Source organism: Sorex araneus, chromosome 3 (genome assembly GCF_027595985.1).
Source record: "Sorex araneus isolate mSorAra2 chromosome 3, mSorAra2.pri, whole genome shotgun sequence".
Taxonomy (NCBI): domain Eukaryota; kingdom Metazoa; phylum Chordata; class Mammalia; order Eulipotyphla; family Soricidae; genus Sorex; species Sorex araneus.
The window spans coordinates 185,843,251-185,867,325 of record NC_073304.1 but is presented as its reverse complement, the minus strand read 5'-3'; the positions used below and the strand labels follow the sequence as shown (position 1 = coordinate 185,867,325).

The 24,075-nt window shown below is 53.1% G+C and overlaps 3 protein-coding genes across 7 annotated transcripts; 1 reads left to right on the top strand and 2 right to left on the bottom strand.

Moving 5' to 3' along the window:
* Positions 1-713: 713 nt before the first annotated feature.
* On the top strand, positions 714-5,554 carry EIF5A (eukaryotic translation initiation factor 5A). Its single transcript, XM_004604882.3, has 6 exons — positions 714-907; positions 2,713-2,900; positions 4,168-4,272; positions 4,459-4,590; positions 4,681-4,754; positions 4,915-5,554. Exons 2-5 carry the CDS (start codon positions 2,736-2,738, stop codon positions 4,741-4,743), a joined length of 465 nt encoding a protein of 154 aa, XP_004604939.1. The 5' UTR covers positions 714-907; positions 2,713-2,735; the 3' UTR covers positions 4,744-4,754; positions 4,915-5,554.
* GPS2 (G protein pathway suppressor 2) lies at positions 5,204-8,902 on the bottom strand. Of its 2 annotated transcripts, XM_055130335.1 has the most exons (11): positions 8,760-8,902; positions 8,381-8,543; positions 7,723-7,832; positions 7,536-7,648; positions 7,067-7,146; positions 6,902-6,984; positions 6,599-6,743; positions 6,415-6,504; positions 6,247-6,326; positions 6,061-6,156; positions 5,204-5,943 (listed from the first exon to the last, which is right to left on the bottom strand). In XM_055130335.1, the coding sequence occupies exons 2-11, from the start codon at positions 8,472-8,474 to the stop codon at positions 5,860-5,862; spliced, it is 975 nt and encodes a 324-aa protein (XP_054986310.1). In that variant the 5' UTR covers positions 8,475-8,543; positions 8,760-8,902; the 3' UTR covers positions 5,204-5,859. The 2 variants fall into 2 exon arrangements, with proteins under 2 accessions (XP_054986310.1, XP_004604941.2); XM_004604884.2 differs by lacking the exon at positions 8,760-8,902 and having other exon boundaries at positions 8,381-8,747.
* A 165-nt stretch (positions 8,903-9,067) lies between these two features.
* On the bottom strand, positions 9,068-23,490 carry NEURL4 (neuralized E3 ubiquitin protein ligase 4). 4 transcript variants are annotated; one of them, XM_055130331.1, is made up of 28 exons: positions 23,194-23,490; positions 21,957-22,401; positions 21,072-21,370; positions 20,807-20,918; positions 20,635-20,723; positions 19,645-19,717; positions 19,232-19,496; positions 18,746-18,927; positions 18,404-18,489; positions 18,122-18,284; positions 17,828-18,026; positions 17,663-17,739; positions 17,453-17,531; positions 16,949-17,124; positions 16,735-16,866; positions 15,960-16,105; positions 15,622-15,846; positions 15,427-15,525; positions 15,181-15,342; positions 14,827-14,991; positions 13,743-13,901; positions 13,133-13,312; positions 12,913-13,000; positions 12,707-12,814; positions 12,430-12,574; positions 11,777-11,889; positions 11,531-11,696; positions 9,068-9,754 (listed from the first exon to the last, which is right to left on the bottom strand). In XM_055130331.1, exons 1-28 carry the CDS (start codon positions 23,473-23,475, stop codon positions 9,550-9,552), a joined length of 4,620 nt encoding a protein of 1,539 aa, XP_054986306.1. In that variant the 5' UTR covers positions 23,476-23,490; the 3' UTR covers positions 9,068-9,549. The 4 variants fall into 4 exon arrangements, with proteins under 4 accessions (XP_054986306.1, XP_054986307.1, XP_054986308.1 ...); XM_055130332.1 differs by having other exon boundaries at positions 15,960-16,102; XM_055130333.1 differs by having other exon boundaries at positions 16,955-17,124.
* Positions 23,491-24,075: the final 585 nt, after the last annotated feature.

Below are 24,075 nucleotides of genomic sequence, written 5' to 3'. Positions count from 1 at the left end.
CAAGCCAGAGGAACCAAAACTGATCAAGAGCTTAAACAAGATGGTGGCTGGGGTAGCACCGCTCTATCTGTCCGGGAAAAACTCTATGGCAGAGCAGAGGCGTACAGTTTATAGTGACGCCTAAATGGGTGGTAACCTGACCATACTAGCGCGCTATAAACCAGAGCGGAAAGAGTTCTTTTGCGCATGTATGGAACCGGGCGCGGGGGGGGGGGGGTAAAGGTTTTGACACAAACGACCCCACTCCACAGTTCAAGTTTTCTTAAACGTATGATCGTCCAAATCCAGTTAAAGATGAGGTAGGGCGTTTCCGAAACGCATGCGTTCTAGACTAGACAAGTGGTAACAGTGGCGTGGTCTTTCCAACGCCCTGCGTACAGAAGACGTCTAAGGTGGAGGGGCGGTCAGGATTCGCAATACACATGCGCGCTAAGGCTGAGGCGTTTCCTTCAGAGGGTGTGGAGTGCAGGGCTCCTTATTGCGCAGGCGCAGGGACTGTCCGGTAAGGCTAGTGGTCTATCACCGGGAGGGAAGTAGAGGCTGAAGGGAATAAAAAAACCGGGTGCGCCTGCGCGTTGCCTCCTAGTGGGACGAACTCAGCACTTGTGAGGGGCGGGGTCATAGATACGCGTCATTAGATGGGTAGGTGGGAGGGAGGGTGGAGACCGGGAAAGTCCGTGTGCGCTTGCGCAGTGCGGGGGTGGAGGGCGGAGGAGATTGGGAGCACGCTTGCGCGGCTGTCACAGGGCTGCTTGGTTGGTCGGTGGGGAGTCGGCGCCTGCGTACTAAGAGCTGTGTGCAGCAGCGGCGGCGGCGGTAGAGGCGGCGGCGGCGGCGGCAGCGGGCTCGGAGGCAGCGGTTGGGCTCGCGGCGAGCGGACGGGGTCGGGTCAGTGCGTTCGCGCGAGGTGAGAGCGGGCAGGGCGCGCGTGCGCGGAATCTTGGCTTGGGGACTGGAAGTAGACATGGAACTGCGAAGGGATCAGGGAGGGGGCATAGGGGAGCGGCGGCCACCGCCGCACGAGATTCGGTCGGTGAGTGGCGCCGTGTACGGAGTGGCGCGGCCGCGCGCCCTGGCTGGCTTGTAGGGTGACGGTTAGGGCCGGCTAGGTGACGTTGGAGCGACGCAGGGCGGGGGACGGCGAGCCGCGAGGCCGCCACGCGGGAGAGGCCGCCGGGCGGCCACGCCGGGACAAGGGCTGCGGGCCAGATCGGCCCGCTGGGGCAAGGAGTACCTGGGCCGTTGAGTACCGAGCGCCGCGCGGCCACGTGAGGTGGGGGAGGGGGCTCTTCGGTAAGAGGACATGTGGAGGGGTGGTTGGCGGCCGGCGGGGGGAGGGGAGGCGGCGTGGCTCCGGCCTGGTGTGGCCTTTGAGGAGGGGGGGTGACCGTGGCACCGGAAGTGCCCCCCACAGAGGGTGCCTTCGGGGTCGGAGGCCGCATGGCAGCGCGGGGACCCCTCCCCCTCAGCCACCGGAAGCCCCGGGCGGCCACATGGTGGGCGGGAGCCGGCAACCCCCTACGCTGGGAGAGTTGGTCTTTGGGAGTGCCTAAAGGGAGCTTGGAATTTGCAGAGAAACCCGAAGTCCGGAGCTTGAACACCCGGATAGCCTTCTGCGGACATATGTTAGCGCGCCCCCCACCTCATGGGCATTTGAGGCTCCCCCCTTCCTCCCCTCCCGCCTCACATGAAGTGAGGCTACCGGCCGGGAGTAAGTAGCACTCCTCCGTGTTAGTGGGACAGAGAAATGGAGAAACGGAGAGCGATTGGACCGAAGCCCAACTCTTGTCTGTAGTGGCGACGCGCCTTAAACTCCTTGTAGAGTTCCCCGTTGTGATAGGTGCTCTTCACCTTGTCACTGTCTTTCCTCATATTTATTTGCAAAATCATGGTTTTAGTATCCGTAACTCTACTACACTGGGGTAATTTATACTACTCATTACTACCAGCCATTTCGGGTTTTTTTGGGTGTGTAGGCCTTTTTTTTTTTTTTTTTTTTGGTCATTCACTCCCCCACTTGACTGTACTGGCCCGGCCTGAAAAGCAGACAGAACTGATGCATCCTGGGAAAAGTGGGAGGTTCCTAGAGGAGAAGCTGGGTTCCTAGGTTCCCTTTGGGAACCTGGATCAAGGGAATCTGTTAAAAAAACTACTTTCTCCCTCTCTGCGGCATGTGTAAATGCATGTTGAAGAGGTGGGAATCCCCCAAAGAGGCCTCGTGGTTTCCTGTACCACAAGGTTGGCTTATGTTGGTGGGGGGGGAGGTTATAACAGATGGGTGGGGCCCAGTCCTCTGGCCTGCCCCCTCCCCCCATTAGCCCCGCCCTTTGCTGGTTCATAGCTGCTCACCTAATTATAGCCCTGGTTATATGTGGGGACAGGGGTGATTGGTTTCAGTGGCAAGTAACACCTGAGTCCTCCTACTCCCCGAATTAGGTCTTGCCCATCTCAGAGATTTGAAATCTTAACTCCCTTAGAGCCTACTCCCATGCCACCGCTTTAATGTGGACTCATTCTCAGGAGTGATCTGTATCCAGACACATACACGCACCCGTTCTTAAGTATTTGTGATCTCATTCAATAACTTAGGAACTTTGCCTTTAGTTGGGAAATGGGATAAAGAGGGGGAACTGAAGCAAACTTGCCAGGGCGGGATAAACTGGAGGCCCAATTAACTTCCATCTTTATTGACGTCGATTCTCTTAACTTTAGTTGGAATCGAAGCCTCTTAAAAAATGGCAGATGATTTGGACTTCGAGACAGGAGATGCAGGGGCCTCAGCCACCTTCCCGATGCAGTGCTCAGCATTACGTAAGAATGGCTTTGTGGTGCTCAAAGGCCGACCATGTAAGATTGTGGAGATGTCTACCTCCAAGACCGGCAAGCATGGCCACGCCAAGGTTAGAATTTTACCTATTCACATCTTGGCTTCCTTAAACGTGTACATATCAATGAGCTTCTGGCAAGCAGGCTTTGCTGCTCTGGACCTATCCATGTTCCTTGACTTCTTCCAGTCTTTTGTCTTCAGCACTCAGGCCTAGATTTCTTTCAGAAACTATGCCCTTTCCCTGGCTTTATGCTTCTGCTTTAGTCTTTCTCTTGTACCCCTTTCATTCTGGAAGGTTGAACTTTCCTAGTGAGTCTTTTTTGCTCTAAGTTAATTCTTATTCCTGACTTTTGTTATTTGACATCCCTTGAGCTTTTCTGGTGCACTTTTACCATGACTTTACCCAGTTATTCTCTAATTCTAAAATAAAACCTGACAAAATAATTCAGTATACCTGAGTTTCCAAATGGCTTTGACTGCCCCATTTTCTAGCTTTCCTTTCAAAGTTCCACTATTCTTTCTAGATTTCTTAAACAGCATCAAACTGCCGCTTATCCAGAATTCCTTGCTTTCTCAGTTCTAGCATCATCCTTTAGTTGTGGGGCCAGCTTTGACCAGGATTGTCATGCCAGGCAGTGCTCAAAAGGGTCTTACCCTGTAGTGTTTCAAACACCATATGGTACCTGGACTTGGGGCCTCATATGCTAAGTATGTACTCTACCACTTGAGCCATTTCCCCAACCCTGTATCTTTGTTTTCCCTGCATGCCCCTTTTCTCTAACAATTTTAAAGAGAGGGTAGGATATCAGCAGTAGAGTGCTTGTCTTGTTAACGTGTGAAGCTGGAAAAAGTTGGGTCTGGTTCATCCCTGGATTTCTTGAGGTTTTATTTCATCAGTTTTTCATCTCTTTATTGACCTAGCATTCCTGTTGGGCTAATCTGTAATACCTTCTAGCTTTCCTGATTGCATAGTTTTGGTCTCCCCCAAATTTTCTTCCCATATTTTCACCTCTTCCCTTCTCATTCCTGTTTCCTCATCTACCTTATGTCCTCAGCCTTTCATGCCAATTTAAAGAAAATTCTGTACATACTTGTACCTAAGTCTCTCCAGTTTCCCCAAGGTTCCCCCCCCCCACTTTCTTGAATGCTGTTAATCCCAGCCAGCCCCAATGGTTAGTTTATGTTCTTTTTTAGAATTATTTTTTTCTTGAGTTGATTTGGTTCAATTCTAACTTACCTCTGCCCTCAATAACGTAATCCCTCAACAACCTGGAACAGCTTGAGCTGTCCTTCATCCCAGAGTTTGTCTTGTTTTTTCTTTTGATGTGATACACATACAGGTCCACCTGGTTGGTATTGACATCTTTACTGGGAAGAAATACGAAGATATCTGCCCATCAACTCATAATATGGATGTCCCCAACATCAAAAGGAATGACTTCCAGGTATGTTAGATGGTCTAGGTATAGGTGGGTTAGTGGTTAATTAAGGGGAACTGTCCAGAAAGCTTGGTATTGGGAGAGGAAGAAAATGGCAAAAACATTATTTAGTAATCATAATGTTCCACCCAGTTTGTACCTCAAACCCATTATCCTTACTTGCCTTAAGCCTCTTTTCCTGTCTGCCCCCAGCTGATTGGCATCCAGGATGGGTATCTATCACTGCTCCAGGACAGTGGGGAGGTGCGAGAGGACCTTCGCCTCCCTGAAGGAGATCTTGGCAAGGAAATTGAGCAGAAGTACGACTGTGGAGAAGAGATCCTGGTATGGTGCTTTATATCCCCTTCCCCATTTTTGCTCTTTGTGTCTTTTACTTCAAAGCTTAAACTTCTGCTCTTTTTTCCCCTCCCCCAGATCACGGTGCTGTCTGCCATGACAGAGGAGGCAGCTGTTGCAATCAAGGCTATGGCAAAATAACTGGCTCCCAGGTGAGTTGGACACTTGGCCCCAACCTTTTTATGTTAATTGTCCTTATAGTCTTAAAATTGTTCCAGGTTTGTTTGTTGCCCAAGTCACCTCATCCCTCTTGCTGTTGAAGACCTCATTGTCTTACTGGTTTGTCTTACTTGGTTTCTCTCTCCTACCTAGGGTGGCGGTGGTGGCAGCAGTGATCCTCGAGCCTGCAGAGGCCCCCTCCCCCAGCCTGGCCCGGCCCTGTCCAGGCCCTTGGCTGGATTCCTACACAATTTATTTGACGTTTTATTTTGGTTTTCCCCACACCCCAAACTGTCGGGGAGTCCTTTCCCTCTACCCTGCTCCCTTGGCCAAGAGTGAGTGAGCTGTGGCCTTGGCGATGCTGCCCTCCTCTTCTCCCCTCGCACTACAGCCCTGGTGGGGGAGAGGAGTGGGTGCTGCTTGTGGTTTATTTTTAGTTGGATTTTTTTCCTTTTTTTTTTTTTTTAATTCAATCTGGAATCAGAATGCTGCGGATTCTGGCAAATGGTCCTTGTAATAACCTTTACCCACTCACCCTAGTCTGGTCCCTGTGCCCATAGCCCTTTACCCTGGCACCACCCCTACAGACTGGGGACCAGCCCCCTCCCCTGCCTGTCTCTCTCCCCAAATCCCTTTAGGTGGGGAGGGAAGAGGAGGAGAGGGGAGGGGACCTGCCCCCTCCTCAGGCATCTAGGAGGGCCCTGCCCCCATGGGCTTCACCCTTTCCTGTGGGCTCTCTCCCCGACACATTTGTTAAAATCAAACCTGAATAAAACTACAAGTTTAATATGAAGCCCCCCAACTTGGTTGCTTCTTTGAATTAAATGGGTATTGGCTGAGGGGATATGGCTTGGTGGTCAGAGTCCAGGCCTTAAACAAGCCTCAAGGTGAGTATCTGCTGGCTAGAAGAATTGAAATGTGTCACTGAGGTCATTACAAATTTGTAGCCACCCCAGTGCTCTCCAGCTGAGGCCCAGTTAGAAAATATATACAAATAGCAGGGACAAAGATAAGTAAATTTTTATTGACATGGATATATACAAGAAACCCTCACTTATGGTGGGAGGTACGGTGAGGAGGCAGGTAGTCGGATGATGGTCACTTGTGGTAGAATCGTGGATTCTGGCTATGCTGGATAAAGGGAAGCCGAGGACCAGGTTGGCTGGTGGCTCCAAAGCCAGACTGGTGGCAATGAAAGGATGACTGTCAGAATACAGACTCTTTCTACTGCCCCCAGGGGATACAGACAACCTGTTCTAAGTCTTGTTTCTATGGTAGTGTACGGGATCACATTCTTACCTTTCCTGCTGGTTGGATCTGCACAGGGAGTTGGGGAGAAGCAAGGAGGCCAGGGGCTGGATGAAGAGCTTGGGGGTGCATGGGGCGCAAGGAGGACTGCAGAGAACAGAACAAGGGCCTATGACATCTTGGGGTTCCCCATGGCATATAGCTCTGCTCTTGAACTTCCCAAGGCTCCATACTCACTGAGTCAGAGAAGCCAGTTTGCTGGTTAGCATGTTCCATCTGCTTTTGCAAGGTCAGGGCACCACCAGGCTGGAGGAAGCCTGCATAAGGAGAAAAGGGTGTAAGACTGAGCAGAGAATAAGACAGGGAAGGAGGACCATGGTGCAAAGTCCCTGCAGATGTTGTCACCTGTCTGAGCGGGCTGAAAGTGGCCATGCACGGCATAGGGTTGTGGCTGGGGCTGAGACAGGTACTGTACTGCAGGAAACGCTGAAGGGGCTGAGGAAGGAAATACAGTATCTTATGAAAGGTCTGGTTATGAGACACCTCCCAATCCCTGGAGGAAAGTGCCCCCACCTCTAACCCCACTTACCTCGGAGCTGCTGATTAGGACTATAAGCTGGTTGAGTGGGTCCATAATGAGGTGGGGGCTGAGCAGTCCCATAAGCACTGCCAGGGCTGCCTTGGAACTGGCCATGCTCTGGAGTTCCTGCAAAAGCAGCTGTGTAGTGCCTGGTCTAAGGAGGGAGGGACATGAGAACTATCAGTAAATGTATCACTTGTGTATATCCTATGTTCCATACACAGCTAAGTATATAGAATACTGAAATACTGGGTTTAGGGAGGCAGCATGGGTGGTGGTGGTAGATTAGACACAGAATCTTCCTCATCTTACAGTAAGCACTTGGGGTCCAAACATCTGTTTGGCTCTGTCAGCTGCCATTAGGGTGCCTGGGCGACTGTGTCCTCCAGGGCTCCCTAGAGAGGAAGAGAAGCTTTTATGATAAAGGGAAAATGGTAAGGCTCAAAAGGGCCCACTCTGACACGGTTTCATCCTCACCCTGCATGCTGAGGAGGTGTGTTCCTGTGTGAACTGTCAGACTCTGCTGGTATGCAGCTGGTGTCAGAGTGGTTAGATCACTAGAGTGAGAAGGCAGGTCAAAATCAGACATCTCTGGCATTGTGAACATGGATGAGTTGCATGTGGGAGCCTCTGGGCCCATTCTGAGCACCTGGTAGGTATAGCCCTTCCCCCCACCCCCAAATAAAAAGAAAACATTTAAATGAAAAAACTTGTTACCTAATACTGATTATACTTTGTCCTCAAGGTAACTTTTTTTTCCCCTTTAGGTTTTGGGGCCACACCTGGGTATGCTCAGGCATAACTCTTGGTGGTGCTTCAGGGACCATATGGGATGCAGGAAACCCCAGTCCGCTGCTTGTCTGCTGCATGCAGGGCAAGCCCAACCAGCTGTGCTATCTCTAGCACTCCCCACCTCCACCCCAATGTAACTTTCATCTAATCCCACCTCTGCTCTTTTCGCCTCCGTTTTTCTTCCTCATGTAAAACTTTCTTAAGCTGCAGGAAAAGCTGGTGCTTCTCTTCCTGTAGAGCCAAAAGCTTCTCCTGTAACTTCAAGATCTGGGAGGGGAGAGATCATGATGAAGGCAGAAGAGTAATAGGAAATTTCTGGGGGAGAGCAAGGGTCTGCTTACTTGTTCTTTGGTTTCCTCTAGTGACATTCTCTCTTCCATCTCCTTTTTCTTTCTTCTCTCCTGTTCTTCCTTCATTTTTTGTTCCATCATCTTGTCCACCTCTTCTTCCTCTAGAGGCAAGATCAGGCAGAATGGGAAAATGGTAGAGTGGTTAAGATACTAGAAAGTTTGTAGTTTTTGCTTTTTTGTTTGGTTTGGAGCCGCACTGAGCTTACTCCTGGCATTAGAGGGGTCATAGAGTGCCTGGGATAAAACCCAGGTAGGCTAGAGTGCCTGGGATAAAACCCAGGTAGGCTAGAGTGCCTGGGATAAAACCCAGGTAGGCTACGTGGAAAGCAAAGCACCTTACCCTCTGTCATCTCTAAGGACCGTGTGTGTGTGTGTGTGTGTGTGTGTGTGTGTGTGTGTGTGTGTGTGTGTGTGTGTCCTGACATTTTATGCTCTTGGGCCTGGGCTAGGGATTCTCATCGCAGCAATAAAGGACAAGGGGGGAGGGGCGATTTAGTCGGCGCTCTGCAAGGTCGTTTCCAGTTCACACGTTTTCAAGTCAGAACTTCTAGCGCTGACTGGAGCATAAGTCGGCCTGAGGATGGAGGTCGACCTGGGACAGCAGTGCCACGAGCAGACCTCGTGTCCTCCCACCCTTGCCCCAGCTCACCCTGCCGCTTGCGCTCCCGCTCCATCATGATGTGCCGATGCAACGCCCTGGCCATGGCGTTGGAAAGCTTGGGGCGCTCCAGGAGAGCAGGCATGGTGCTGCTGGGGGGGGCGCGGGTCGTAGACCACCGGCTCTGTCACTGACTGCCAGACCTCTATCGGGCCTGCGGGGAGGCGGGCACTGAGCAGGGACCGCGCCTGGCCCAGGCGGAAGCCCTCCCGCCGCTACGGTCACGTGACCAGCGCTCGCCCTCGCGCGTCCCAGACCCAGCTGACAGCCGCGGCGGCACCGCGTGAGCTGCGGCCTTGGCGGTCTGCGATCTCCCCAACCCCTCCACCTCCCTCACCAGCCCGGGCCACAGCTCTCCCTCCCAACCTGCCTTCTCTGTGCTTTCCCAGTGGCCTCCGCGCGCCTGCCCTTTACGTCACATCCGCCAACCGGGCCCAGTCGGGATTTCCGGATCGGGGCCACCGTCAGCTTCCGGGTTGGACGGAGAAAAGGCGGAAGCGCCGGCGACGGGTGCCCGCGGCATCCAAACCCCTCTGCGGCGCCCTGTTGCAGGCGCACGGACCCCGCCCCCATGGCGTTCTTGGCCCGCGCCAAGGTAATTTGGCAGGTCCGGATCACAGCACGCAGGGAAGCGGGCGCCGCCTTGAGTGGCGCACGATAGACAGGCGGAGACCGGTACTCTGAGACGGCGTTTATTGGCTCCTTAGAAATCAGTCAGTAACAACTGTACAGAGAGGCCCCTTCTTCCCTAGCATCCGCCCATACCCACTCCCGTCCCATGGCCCCCGGAAAAAGCAGCTTCATATGAGGCACAGGGAGACTCCTCTGGGATTCACAGTAACCAGGAACAAAAACGGAAATAAATTAAGTGACACAGGGGAGGGAGAAATTGGGAGTCCTGTTCCCCAAATCAGTGCATGAAGAGGGGTTACCCATGGCCTGGAGCTGGGCTCCCCCACAGGCTCCCCCTGACAAGAAGTGCCTCTGGACTCAGGATATGGAGATGTGCTCCACTTGCCAGCTAAACTGACAGCCTGCCTACATGCTCCCGTGCATCTGCCAGACTAGGCTGCCTTGGGGCATTGGAATGAGGTGGAGGCAGACTCGAAAAAGTCCATGGGCCCAAGCCCAACTGTGCTTGTTGCAGTGAGGTCCCACCCTCATTCCACCCGTACCAGCAGGGCATAGAGGAGTGTGGCCCCCTTCTCCTTGGTTACCCACTCAAGTTCGGCTGGACTGAAGTGAGGGTCAGGAGGTTCTTGAAGGGCAGCAGAAGGGGCGCTGGGAGTATAGGAGCCAGGACGTACACACACCTGGAATGCCACCTGGGCCTGGTGTGTCCGCTGAGATTTGGGGTCCCGGAATCTGTCAAGGAAAAAGCAAAAACAGTGTAGAAGGCCTACAGTCCCAATCACCTCTTCCTAGGCTGGAGAGAAAGTACAGCAGGTAAGGCATTGCCTTGCATGCTGCCAACCCAGGTTTGATCCCTGGTGCCCCTTATGGTCCCCTGAACCCACCAGAAGTGATCCCAGTCATCCCTCCCCATTGCTTTTTTGGGGAGCCACATCTTAACTGTGTTCAGAACTTACTCCTAGATCTATGCTCAGGGATCACTCTTGTTAGGGCTTGAGGTCCCCAAGATCTAAATGAACCCCTCCTCCGCCATGTGCAAGGACCCCGTACTATCTCTTCAGCTTCCTGTTCATCTGCTCTCTCATTGTGATGTCTTATACTCCCCTGATCTTGCTGTTAGGAGAATCACCCCTACCTTACTGTGAATCAGTACTTAGTCATTTTTTCTACTGAAAACAATCTTCTTGGGGCTGGAGTGATAGTACAGTGGGTAGGGCATTTGCCTTGCATGCAGTGAACCCAGGTTCAATACCTGGCATTCCATATGGTCCCCTGAGTCCATCAGGAGTGATACCTGAATGCAGAGCCAGGAGTAACTCCTAATCACTGCCAGGTATGCCCACCTCCCTTCTCCCGGCCCACCAAGAAACCTTTATTTCCCTAAGAACTTTCTTCTTTCTCTAAAATCTTGCTGAAATCCCACCATTTTCTGGGGGATGGAGGGATAGCCTCTCAGGAAGTACTCAGGAGGCCAAAAGGTCACTTTGGGCAATACTCAGCCCCACTGTGTGGACTGGACAGTTCAGTTCAGGCTGGAAGTGTGGTGCAGCATGGCACAGGCCTAGAGGTGCAAGGAGCCACCCACTGCCCAGTGTTGTTTGAACCATGCAGTATAGGGGATAGAACTAAGGACCGTGTGCTCATCACCAGGTTCCAATAACCACCTATTTAACATGTCCACTCAGGTTCACTTCCCCCCACTCTGCTTCTTTGTTTACATAATGCTATCTTGGAACCTTTAAAATACCAGATAGGTGGCTGAGATAGCATAGCAGGTAGGGCGTTTGCCTTGCATGTGGCCGACCCAGGTTTGATTCCCAGCATTCCATATGGTCCCTGAGCACTGCCAGGAGTAACCCCTGTACATCACCAGGTGTGACCCAAAAGGAAAAAAAAAAAAAAAAAAACAGAATACATGGTAGGGGCTGGAGCAATAGTACACTGGTACAGCGGGGAGAGCGTTTGCCTTGCACATGGCTGACCCGGGTTCGATTCCCAGCATCTCATGGTCCCTCGAGCACTGCCAGGAGTAATTCCTGAGTGCAAAGCCAGGAGTAACCCCTGTGCATAGCCGGGTGTGATCCAAAAAGCAAAAAAATTAAAAACCCAGATACTTTTTAGGCATAAACATTCTAGTGGAGCCAAAGCAATAGTATGGCACCTAGGGCATTTGCCTTGCACACAGCCAACCTGGGTTCAACCCCCAGCACCCCGTATGGTCCTCTAGCTCCCCAGGAATGATTCCTGGGTACACAGGCAGGAGTAAGCCCTGAGCCTGGCCAGGAGTGACCAAAAATACAAAAAACATTCTAAAGTGAGAAGGCACACGTTCCACAAAAACAAGTTTCTTTTTCTGGCCTACTGATATTGCACAAAATTAGTGATGCCTATTCAAGAGATGTGAAAAGAAAAGGGCGAGGTAGAGAATAAGTAAGTAGCAAGATCAGGTGGAAAGGGAATGGCACATTGTGGAACCCGAGTGGCCCTGTGCTCCTCCTGTGTACTCACTGCACTTTAGACGCCAGGATCTCAGCCCCAGCATATTGGAGGGAGGGAGAAAGCAGCACTGGAGGGGGCTGCTCCTCCCGAGGAGGTGCACAGTTCTCGCCGGGGTCCTCAAACCCTACCCCAGGCTCTCCCTTCAAGGGCCGGCAGCTCAGGATGGAGGCAGCACCTGTGAGGAGAGTGAAGTCAGGGAAGCCCTCGATGGCCGCCAGGCCAGGCCTGCCCTGTCTCTTTCAGGCACCACAATACCTTCTCCCAGCTCCCCTCGGTCCAGCACCCTCCGGACAGCTGCCACATTGCTCCCATGATATGCCATGTGCCACTTCTTGGTTAGTGTCCCAGCCTCCAGGCGGGGATTCACCCTAAGAGGTGGACAGAGGTCATAAAGTAAAGGTCACTGGCTTGCCCTAGACAAGCACTGTCATTTCTTCCATCTACCCTCTTAGACTTTTTTTCTTTCTTCACCATCAAAGGGCTTTGTGTATGTAAGCAAGCTCTCCACTGCCTAGATACAACCCTGCCCCCAAGACTTCTTGTTTTGTTTTGTTTTGGGGCTGTAACAAGCAGTGCTCAGGGGTACGCCAGGTTCAGTGCTTGGAGGTCACTCCCAGAAGTGCTGAGGTATGGATCCAGGCATCCAGCATATGCAAAGCATGGGTCCCAGCCTGTGGAAACTTCTCCCTGGCCCAGTTAGGGACTTTTGGGTTTGGGTTTTTGGGTTTTTTGTTTTTGTTTTTGTTTTTTGTTTTTGTTTGCTAAGGCCTTGAATTTTCACGGCCTTACACATGCAAGGCAATTGCAAGGTAATTCTGCTATGGCTGAGCTACATCCCACCCTGAGATTTTCCTTTCTTATGGGGTAAAGAGAATAAGGGAAATGCATGACCCTGGCCCCTTATGTACCTGAGGTTGAACCTGCACCAGCCAAAGGGGAGGGCGTATTCCCGAGGGGGTTCCCCACGGCGCCTGTGGGCCTCATCTCCTCGCAGCTTCCGGCAAGACTCACAGTAGCACAGGCTACGTTTAGGCGGAGGCATGAAATAATCCTCTGCAGAAGAGTGGAAGGCTTGGTGCTCTGGGTCTCAACCACGTAGCTTCCTTGCAACTGGTCTTCAGGGCTCTGGGCATGGTCCTCTACAAGTCCAGGTAATAAGGGGGTTCTGGGGAACTGGAAACTCACCAGGAAGCAGCAACAGTTCTTGAAAACGGGAACAAAGGGCATGGTACTCGCAGCTCTTGAGAGGACTAGCATTGGGTGGTGGGCCCCAGCATACACTCTCCTTGATGCCTAAGGGCAAAGGAACAGGGCAAAGATCATGGGAACCAAGGTCAGAAGCACAGGTGGGGACCAGGAGGTAGGATTCGGGTGCCTTTGGGCTGACTAACCATCCACCATGTCAGCTTTTTCCATGTCCCCTTGGGTTCCAGCACACTTCCCACTGGCAGTTCCAGGCTCAGGGTTCATGATTGTAACCTGAAGAGAAAGGGGTGGCCAGCAAGAGCATAACCAGCCCCCAGGTTGTATGATCATCACCTCATATCAAACTTCCCTTTCACTGGACAGCCTCCCAGGGACTCCCTCTTCCCTCCCTCCATTTCCACTGACCTGTTCACACTGCCCGTAGAGATCCACAAGAGCATGGCAGGGCTGGGGGACATCCGGCACAGCCACCCCCTGGTCCATCCCATTGATGTGAAGATGCAACCCCCCAGAGCTGTCAAGACGCAGTCCCAGGATGGTGCCTTCAGGACAAGTATCCAGGTTTGGCCCAAACTTCTCACAGATCTGAAAGGAAAAACCTACTGTCTTCCAAAAAATAGACTCTCACTGGCAGTTGTGACACCTACCCATTATCGATTTAAGGGTGCCAATCTCAGGGCTTTTTGCTTTTATACTTGCCCACTGCCTGGACTGTAAACACGTCCTTTGCCTACTGCTTCAATTACCTGGAGTTCAGTCCCCGCTACCCTCTACCACCGAGCACTGTCAATGTACAGGATTGCTGCAGGAAGTCCATGATTACCCAGGTAGACACGCATGCCCTTGCCATCTACTATGCAGCCCACCCACTACAAGCCCGTCAGTCCTGTCTGTTCTAAGCATGCCTGAGCCTCATATAGGCTAGGCCTGTGCTCTTACTGAGTGGCTCCTCTTCCTTTTGGCAGCTCCGCCTACGCAGACACTGCCCTTTCACTTCTCTCTTCTCCTCACCTACCTTGAGGCCATTGTGGAAGACTCCACGACCACGCAGCAGCCAGGCTGCCCGTTTGAGTGCACACGCAGAAGCAGGGAAGTTGAGCCTCTCCGGTGGGCAAGTTATGACTCCCAGGACAAGAGAAGAGGTCCACTGGCGGTTCAGGAAGTCAATCCGCACCTGAGAAATAAAGCAACTCCTCCCCAGTCATGACCTCTGGGGAAGGGGTGACCCACCCAGCAGAGCCAAGTTCCTTGCCCCAGCCAGGAAGGGAAAATAGCACTTCCCAGACTGCTGGGATACCTCCGCAGCACTGTAAACTGAAAACTGTATTGTTTCTTTCCCTCTTTCAGTCACGGTGTTGCTATTACCTCTGTCAGGTCTCTTTTCATAAGAATTCCTTTACCTGGCTAATTCCAACAACTCTTTTTTTTTTTTAAGAGGCATCTCCTATTTATTTATTTATTTTCCCCCCCTTTTAGGGTCACACCTGGCAATATACAGGGGTTACTCCTGGCTCTGTGCTCAGGAATTACTACTGGTAATGCTCAGGGGACCATATGGGATGCTGAGAATCGAACCCAGGTCGGCCGCGTGCAAGGCAAACGCCCTGCCCACTGTGCTATTGCTCCAGCCCCTAATTCCGACAATTTTTAATCTGCAGCAGAAAGATATGTTCCTCTCCACACCACCACCTAATAAGTACTACAGCAGGTAGGATGCTTGCCTTGCATGCAGCTAATCTGGGTTCCATCCCAAGCACCACATATGGACCTCCAAGTCGCACCAGGAGTGATCCCTGAGTGCAGAGCCAGGCGTGAGCACTTAAGGCTCACCAAGTGTGGCAAAAAACAAAACTAAACGAAAACAAAACAAAACAAAGTGTCTCCTTAATTCCACTTACAAGATCAAGCATCCGCCCCTGCACTCCAGCCAACCTTACCAGCCGCTTTCCTCACCAGTTAAAAGTAATCTGCACCCTCTACCAGAGAGCAGGAGCTCTCTGGAGCCTTTCACTCTGTCCTTAACCTGGAAAGGGCTCAGGCCGGGGGGCTTGCCCTGGCTCACTGCAGTAAGGAGAGCTGCAGATAGGAGGGAAGCCCACCTGAACAAGCAGCTGGGGCACCAGGGGCTGGTTGACCACCACGATGCCTTGATTGTAGCTGGCCACCCGAGTAGCTGTGCGGTTTCCATTGGATAAGAGGATATTCTTCCCATGATTCTCCAGGAATTCAAGGGCTGTGGGCAAAATGGCCACTTGATTCTGGCCCTGGTGTGAAGAAGAGATTGAGCTGCTGGAGTTGCCAATACAAAACCCATACTGCCCCAATGAAGTTCACACAAAGCTTGAATATAATCTGACCTATCTGGAAGAGGCAGAGAATCCCAAAATAACCTGCTATCTGACTGCCCACCAACTCCCCTCCCGTATGATCAGCGGGCTTTGCAGCAGCCTTACTCTGAGGCTATGCTCCTCGCCCTCGTCATCTTCCTCGCCCTCGCTGCCAGTGTCCGAGCTGGGGGAAGGAGGCTGGGTGCCTTCTGACTCCTCCAGCCTTGTAGAGCTGACAATAGACACACTCCGGACAGGTCCATAGAGATCCAACACCACCCACACGTTCTGGGGTACAGGAGACACAGGAAGTCAGACATAAGGAGAAAACCTAATCCTAGTCCCAAAATTCAAGTTAGGCTGTGGCTCTACCTTGGCAATGCCAGTGGCCGCAGGCCCCATATCTTCTCCATCTACCAGGATATGCATTGTGTCATCTGCCCCTCGCCGGATGCCTACATGGCTCCCCACCTAGAGCCAGAGTGGAACAAGGACAGCTGATAAGCCTACCTCTCCCTGTCACCCCCACTCCTAATCCCGCACCTGTCCCCAGAGCTGTTGCTTCACCCCCAGCCTCTCCAGGTTCCGGCCATAGTTCATCCTTTGGAGCTGCCCATCACGCCTCACTTCACAGCTGGAGACCATCCAGGTGGTCTTCGATCGGAGCTCAGGCAGGGAAGGGGGTAGCCCAGGGCCACCACCTGCCCCAGGGCCCATCTCCCCAGGCGCCAAGGTGGTCAGTCCCAGCCGAAGGGAACCAGCCCACTTCTCATCCAGCTCTTCCACTTTCACCTGGGAGAGAAAAGTACCAAAAGGTTTCATAGTTGGAGGCAGAAGGGTAGAAAGCAGTTTGGTCCTGGCAACCAAGGTCCAGCAGCCTTCCTCATCACACCTCCACAGCCTACCTCAAAGACTTCCTCAGTCCTGAGCTCCTTGGTGCTGAAGACAAGGCCATGAGCATAGCCAGCTGCACGTACTGCCCTCATGCCATCCTCCTCCAGAGAGATATTCTTCCCACAAGTACTGTGAAATCGGTGAGCCACACCAGCTACTGTGGAAAGACGGCACCGGAGGGAGGGGTAGGATTGGGGCAGCAGGCTTTAGACAGGACACAGAGCAAAGCTTTCAGATGAAACAGGAAGTTGACACAAAGGTCCCTTCTGCCATTACTCTTTCAAAATCTCTGATGCCTCTCGCCACACGACCACTCCTCTGTTGGCTATCCCCAGTTTACAGTGCCCCAGCCCCTCGAGAGCCAGGATCATGTTCAGGCTCTATATACCAGGTATAACCTCCTCCCTCTTCTTAACTGTTTCCAACCACAAGCTGTTCCTGCTTCTTAATCTGAAGTTCCTTTCTTTTTTCCTCTCTTTTTCCTGGGGGGTACGGGTGGGAAATCTGGGCCACATCTGGCAATGTTCAGAAGTTACTCCTGGCTCTGCACTCAGGAGTCACTCCTGATGGTGCTCAGGGGACCATATGGGATGCTGAGGATTGAAACCGGGTCAGATGCATGCAAGGCAAGCGTCCTACTGGCTGTACTATCTCTCCGGTACCTCTGTTCCTTTCTTTGAATAGCTGCCCTAACCTGGAGGTTCTTCCTTCACAGACCCGGAGCAGGCAAGCAGAGCCACCCTCCCTTCTGCCCATGTTCCATCCCTCCCTCCCTGCCAGCTGAACCTGGAGAGTGCAAGGGGAATGACTTCTCAGTGGCAGTGTTGCTCGTCGCCAGGCTGTTGTCCATGGGTCCAGTGGCATTGGTGATAGACACTTGAACACACTGGCCATATAGATCCACTACGGCATATACCTCTGGGGTGAAAAGTAAAGGGTCAAAAGCCCGACAGCACAGGTAGTTCAGGCAGAGGGTGGCTGGTGGGGTCAAAGTAGTCACCTTTACCGGGAGGCAAGCCTGAGCAGGCAGCGCCTTGGTCCTGACCATTGATGAAGTAGTGCAAGTCGCCCTTGGCTGTTCGCATCATGCCAATGCGTGCACCTGTGCCCAGTGCATCAAGGTCACACCCATAGTTGTTGCGCATTGTGTTACCATCTTGCATGATGGCTGTGCCACTGCAGGAAAGGCAAGAGGCCAGATTAGCTTCCCAGCTTCCTTCCCATATACTTCCTGCTCAGTCTCCACCAGAACTTTCCCATGCTTTGGATTTGGATCTTGTTCGAGGGGCTGAGAACTTGTCCCCAGGATTCTCTGGCAAAATAGCAGGAACTACAAGAAAAAGAACTGTGGGGGGATGAGGTCTCCCACAACTGAAGGGAGGGAGCAGTACTCAGAGTTCCTGGATCTATCATTTCCCATGACCTCTACAGGTGCCAGTTTTCCTCGCCCCAGCTGATCCAACCCCGCCCCACATAACTGATACCCCAAAAATGGCAGCCCGACCTCAGCATCCATGTATCATAGTCAATGTCCGTCATAGTGTTAGGGAATTCAAGATCCTCTGGCCTAATAGCAGTCACTCCTGGGAGAAAGCAGGAGAAGGTCAGAGTCCATCCCATAGCAGCCAGTACCTCCCCCCAGCCCATGAATGCATGTGTCCATGCATATGTTTGCATGCGCAAACACACCCCCCTCACCCGCCGCCCTGCTTACCAGCCTCGATGGAGCCTGACCATCGGTCTACCATCTTCTGAATGACAATTTCAAACAGCTCCCCATCCCGTAGGGCCCTGCCAGAGAATGGTGATCAGACAAGCCCTACTTGGGTTGCTGAGGCTGGGCGGTAGAATAATAGGGTACACAAGTCTAGATACTGACCGATTGGAGATGACGATAGCATCATTGAACTCGCTGCGGCAGTTGTGACGGAGAGCAGTGCGGCCCCCATTAGTGATGACGGCATTACTGCCGTGCAGCTGGTGGAAACGCAAGTCAGAAGCTCCAGCCCCTGATGATGGGGAGCTTGGAGATACCTGGTTATTCCCCTCCGGGAGTGGCTCAGGGACCGGAGGCACCTCTGCAAGAACAGACATCACTTGTCAGGCCTATAGTTGTCTCTGAGGTCTCCCAAGGCCACCCAAATCCCCTTCCATTGCCCAGCCCGGCCCTCACCCACGTCGTCCACAATGGTGGCTTGGGCTGCTTGGCCATAGAGATCAACGACAGCGTAGACACCAGGGGGCACATTCCAGGCAGCAGGTCCCTGAGTCATCCCATTGACAAAGAAGTGGAGAGTCCCATCCTCCCGACGCACCACGCCCACCGTGTCCCCTGCCTTGGAAGAAGGGGTTCTGGAGTGAGGAGTCAGGCAGATTCCTGCCTGCGCTGGTCCTGCAGCAATCCTATCTTTCTGCGCCCCCAATGCTGAGACCTGGGGTACACCCACTCTCCCACCTTGAGGCGGTCCAGGTTGTGCCCATATTCATCCAAGATGGTTGTCCCATTGTGCATCACTCCATTTCCGGTCATCATCCAGGTCCCTAGGGTGACAAGGAGAGAACGAGGACATGAAAGGGAAGGCAGGGTTATTTTTCTTAATGGGGCAAGCCCCTATTAGCCCCTTCTGCCCCCTCAGCCCAGAGGAAGACAACTGCATTCTCGAGCCAGCCACAGGCTATGTCCTAGTGGCATTCATCAGCCAAAGTTGTCACAAGTGTGACAAGTGAAAAAGGGGCCAGAGACAAGTGTAAGGAGTGAGGAAATAGACTGCTCTCTAGGACTTTCCCGGAAGCTTACCAGAGCGCAAGTTGGTCATGGTGGAGGGCAACTGGAGGTAGGCAGGGTTGTGGGTGGTGACACCAATCTCAATGGAGCCAGCCCATTTGTCCACCATCTTGTCAATGCGTACCTGGAACACCTCTCCATCCCGCAGGGCTCTGCTGCTCAGCACCACTCCATGATTGAAGTCATCAGTGGCACTGAGGGCACAGCAAGTGAGGACTAAGACCACACACACACACACACACACACACACACACACACACACACACTGTCTCTCTCACACACACTCACACACACACAATATGCTAGCACTCAGCCCAGTTTATCTCCCCATCTCCCACTATCCCAAGTCAACCAGTTACACTTCGCCTTCCACGAGGGTTCCCCCTTTTCTGTCTAGCACTCCCTGGACCAGATTTTCTTCTGCCTTCCAATTCCCTTCCCCCGCCCCAATCCCATTAGCGCCCTTCTGCAGGCTTCTCCCCACCCCATGGGCCATACTGGGGCCTCAAGGCAGTGCGTCCCTCGTGGGTGATGGCTGCCTTCTGCCCACAGTTGGGGTGGAAGAGCAGGCGCTCAGGTTCTGCCTGAGTGGAAGGGGCAGCACGGCGGAGAGCACCCTCAGGTGACAGTGCCCGCAGGATGGCATTATTCCGGCGTAGACGGTCACTGTGGTTATTATTATGCACAATGGTCACCTTCACCGCCATCCCATATAAGTCCACCACACCATATACCACTGGGGGCGTCAATGGGGTAGCCACACCTGTGGGTTCAGAAGACACAGGGAGTAGAAGGGGAGAAAAGTCAAATAGAGGGAGGCCATACTTTAAGAGATGCAGGAAAACGAGTAAGAACTCCTCCCCCCGGTACACATACCACCACCCACAAAAGCCCTGGCTCGAGGCCCTTACCCTGATCGATGCCATTAATAAAGAAGTGTAGAGCAGAATTAGACTTCCTCGTGAGACCAATGTGGTCCCCCTCCTACTCAAAAAAGAAAAACACCAGTCTAGAATCCATCCACTGAATCAAGTTCCTGACTTGTCCTGGGGCCGGGAAAGCAGAGCAGTCCTCTAGGCTTCCCACCAGCCCTTTCCACAAGGGAACAACTACAGAGGATCCTGAGTCTCAGACCATACAGTATGCTCAATGCAAATTCAAGAATTATCTTGGGGCTGGAGTGATAGCACAGTGGGTAGGGCATTTGCCTTGCACGTGGCCGACCTAGGTTCGATTCCCAGCATCCCATATGGTCCCCCAGCACCGCCAGGAGTAATTCCTGAGTGCAGAGCCAGGGATAACCCCTGTGCATCGCAGAGTGTGACCCAAAAAGCAAAAATAAGTAAATAAATAAATTAATAAAAATAAAATCTTGTTATAGAAGAATAAATTTTAAAAAAGAATTATCTCTAAATAACGGATTACACAACCTTATAAGTAAATCTATTAATACTATTACTAATAGGTTCATTTTAGATAATAGAAAAAAAACTACCAAAATCATTGATGTGTCAAAACAGTAGGAGAAACTGAACCTAAATGATTCCAAGATCTGAGTGCCTAAGAGTTGAGCAACCCTGTCTTCTCACAAGGAATCTTAGGGGCCAAAGCAACAGGACAGCAGGAAGGGCATCTGCCTTGCACGCAGCCAACCTGTGTTCTATCCCCAGCATCCCATATCGTTCCCCAAGCACTGCTAGGAGTGATTACTGAGTAAGCCAGGAGTAAACCCTGAACACTGCCAGGTATGCCCCCCAACCCCACCCTCCAAAAAAAGAAATCTTCAAGCAAAAGATAGAGGGACTTGCTTGAGGTCCTGAGGGAGACAGAGGCTCCCAGGTTGGGATAAGAGTACTGGAGGCTCCCTAGGAGAATGGCCCTAGCTGTGCGTCAGCCCTCACCTGCAGCTCATCCAGACTGAATTCACAGTACTCCCGGCGGGTTCCCTTGCCATTGGTCAGGATTCCACATCCGCTCATCATGATGGTACCTGGAGGAAGCAGCTAAACTGGTTAGGGAACGGACTTCCCCTACCTCAGAATCCCATGCCCTCGCCCTGTCAGGGACTGTTACCTGATTGGAGGTTGGTCATGGTGGCTGGGTATTCCAAATTATTGGGGTTGTGCGTGGTGACACCAATCTCAATGGAGCCCGACCACTTATCTACAAGCTTGTCAATGCGGATCTTGGCAGGAGGGGAAAAAATAAGAATGTAAATGCAGAGAACGGACCACTAGGCTTTGTCTCCCCCCACCAGGTTCCACCCTTCCAGTATCAAGGACCCCCATTTTTAGCTGCCAGAGGATGAGGTATCAGCCAGAACCCAGGACTTGCACACCTCAAACATCTCATTATCCCGAAGTGGGCGGTTGGTCATGACAACCCCGTTGTTAAATTCATCCAGGGGTCGGCGGCGCTCAGCAGTTTTATTGTTGTTGCTGAGTTTGATGAGAGTTCCACACTTCTCATGAAAGAGCAGGGCGTCGTTGGAAGTGAGGATGGGCGAGGTGGCAGCACCACTAGGACCCAGTCCTTCTTGCGCTGGTGGGGAACTCAGGTTCACATTTAAGAGACCCCCATTGTAGGCAGAGAGGATGGCATTGCTCACCACCTCAGATAACTCCATGCTGGCAAAATCTACAGCAGCAGAATGAAAAAAGCTGAAATGAGGTTCTACACCCTCAGGCTTGCCGTACTCTCTCCCTAGCCCTCAAATAACATCCCTCTATGTCCGCCTCATTCTCCCCTCCCCTTCCCAGGCCTTCTGATGCCTTCACCATTATTCAATCAACTTTGTTAGGAAACATCTCTGGTAGGGCCTGCACTGGGGATACCATGAAGGTTGGGAAACAGGCAAAATGGGAAGGGGAATAAAAGTTCAGTCCCTGGTGCTGGGCCTTCAGTCAGAAAATTCTCTGCTCTGGTTTTTGGGGCTCATACCTGGTGATGCTCAGGACTTACTCCGGGCTCTGCACTCAGGAATTACTCCTGGAGGTGCATGAACGGCCACATGGGATGCCAGGGATCAGGAGTTTGCCATGTTGGCTGTGCACCAGGCAAGCTCCTTACTCGTTGTACTATCGTTCTAGACCCAAACCCCTTCATCAGACTCAGGGGTCTGGGTGGCCCTGCCCACCCCCAGTCTCAATCGTACTCCATTCCCCCGATTCCTTCACACATCCCTCTGACCCACCCTCCACCACTGCCTTTGCTGTGTTCTCACCTTCATCCCCAGAGGTCCCCTGTTCAGCCAATGCAGAATCTTCAGGGGGGACAGAAGGCTCGAGGGGAGGTGTGGGGGTGGGAGTAGGGGGGCTGAAGCCTGGCTCAGGGGGCAGCACTGTGATCTGGGTGCATTTGCCATAAAGGTCCACGACGGCCCAGACACGAGCAGGCAGGCCAGCGGCGGCCACACCGCAATCCCGCCCATTCACCCAGAGCCTTAGCTCCCCAGCAATCGTGCGCTCCACACCCACACGGTCCCCTTCGCCAAGCTGGTCCAGGTCCTGACCATACTCCTCCAGCACAGAACGTCCATCCCTCAGCACTGAGCAGCCCGACACTACCCATGAGCCCCCCTTCAGCCCTGTGGCGCTGCTTGGGAAGTCCAACACACTGGGGTCCAGTGCCGTCACCCCAATCTCAATGGAGCCACTCCAGGAGTTGACCTGTGACAGGGGCGGTGGACAGAGGCTCAGATGGGCCACAAGCAGGTCTCCCACCACTAGGAAACCACATTTCACAGGCCGCCGCCCCACCCTTCCCCACCTTTCTGAGCTAACTGGCTTTTATCTTGAAATGTCAGCTACTAATCCCAAAAGGAACATTCTGGATGCTGGTGAGATTGCCTAACTCCAACTCCTGCCTTCTATACCTCTCTGCTCTCTGGCTCTTCAGTTCCCCCAAATGTACAGCTCTCCACAAACAATCCCCACACTCTTGTAGGGAAATCATCCCCGGCCCCATTCTCCCTAGCTCTGCTTCCTCTGATTTGCTCCCCCCCCCCCCCCCCAAATTCCAGCTCCGAGGACCTGGCCTCTTCACACACAAACACTCTGGTACCCGAGCATTTCTGCTCACCCATCCTTCTAGTTCAACCCCAGAGATTCTAGTTCAGAGGTTTCTTCCCTTTGTTTTCTCTCCCCACCACACATCTAACATCTCCATCTGCCACATGCTAGAAACTGTTCCAGCAGATGCGTTCACTAGTCATTCTAGTGGCGACACCCCAAGTCTCTTCTCTGCTCCTGGGTCTGAAGGGACCTCAAGGAGTTCTCATCTCCCTTTAGACTGAGTATTTTCTCGATTTCATACTCCCTTCCTGCCCGGCACCTTGCACCCTAAGTCTGTCGGTTCCCTCTCAGTACCCAGTGATGCCGGCCACCCTAACTGTCCTACTTCATCTCCTTTTGGCGCCCTCCCACCACCCTCATCTCGGTTCCACAGCCCCAGCTCCGCACCTTGCGGTCGATGCGGACGGTGAAGACGCGTCCATCCCGCAAGGGTTCCCGGCTTAACACCAGCCCGTGGTTAAACTCCTGGCCTGGCTGCTGCCGCCGCGCTGTACGCCCACAGGCCGACAGGCTCACCAAGCGCCCAGTGCGCGGGTGCAGCTCCCCGCCGCTGCCCAAACCCCCGCTGGACCCTGGTCCTGGGCCGCTCCCGCCCGGGCCCCCGCCCCCGCCCGGGCCCGGCCCGGGGCCTCCCCCAGAGCCCCCACTCCCACCCGACCCCGCCGCCATCGCCGTTGACACCGGGGCCGCGCGACAGCCGTGCTTGGCGGCACCGTGGCAACCGCGGTGCACGGATGCCCTGAGGGAACAGGCACGGGGGGGGGGGCTGGGGCCTGATTTGCTTTACGGCACTGCCGGGCAATGAAGCTTCCCGGGTTAGGAAACTAAGGATTACCGCCGAGGGAAAAGAAGGACGACGGGGTCGGAAAGCTCTGCTTTACGGCCAAGGTTAGGTGACGATGTGGCTCTGAGAGTGAGAAAAACTTGGGCAGGGAGCTTTTGCGACAGTGGGAGAAACGACACCCGCAGGCATCTTTACGACAACTTCGGCTTTGCGACACCGGCGGCCCCGCCCTCGCGGAGGCAAGCGACACTTTCTAGTGTTCGCTTTATGGACAGTGGCGGTGTCTTGCCTTCGCGCTCCACGTTTTATCTAACTTTTTGGATTTGGGCCACACCCAGCGGCGCTCAGCGGCTTTGAATCACCCCTGGCAGGCTCGCGGGACCGTTCCTTCCAGCTGTGCTATCGCTCCGGCCCCATCACTACACGTTTTACAGGGGTGTGAGAGGGTCAAAAGGACTTCAAGGAGGGATCCGGTAGCCTCATCA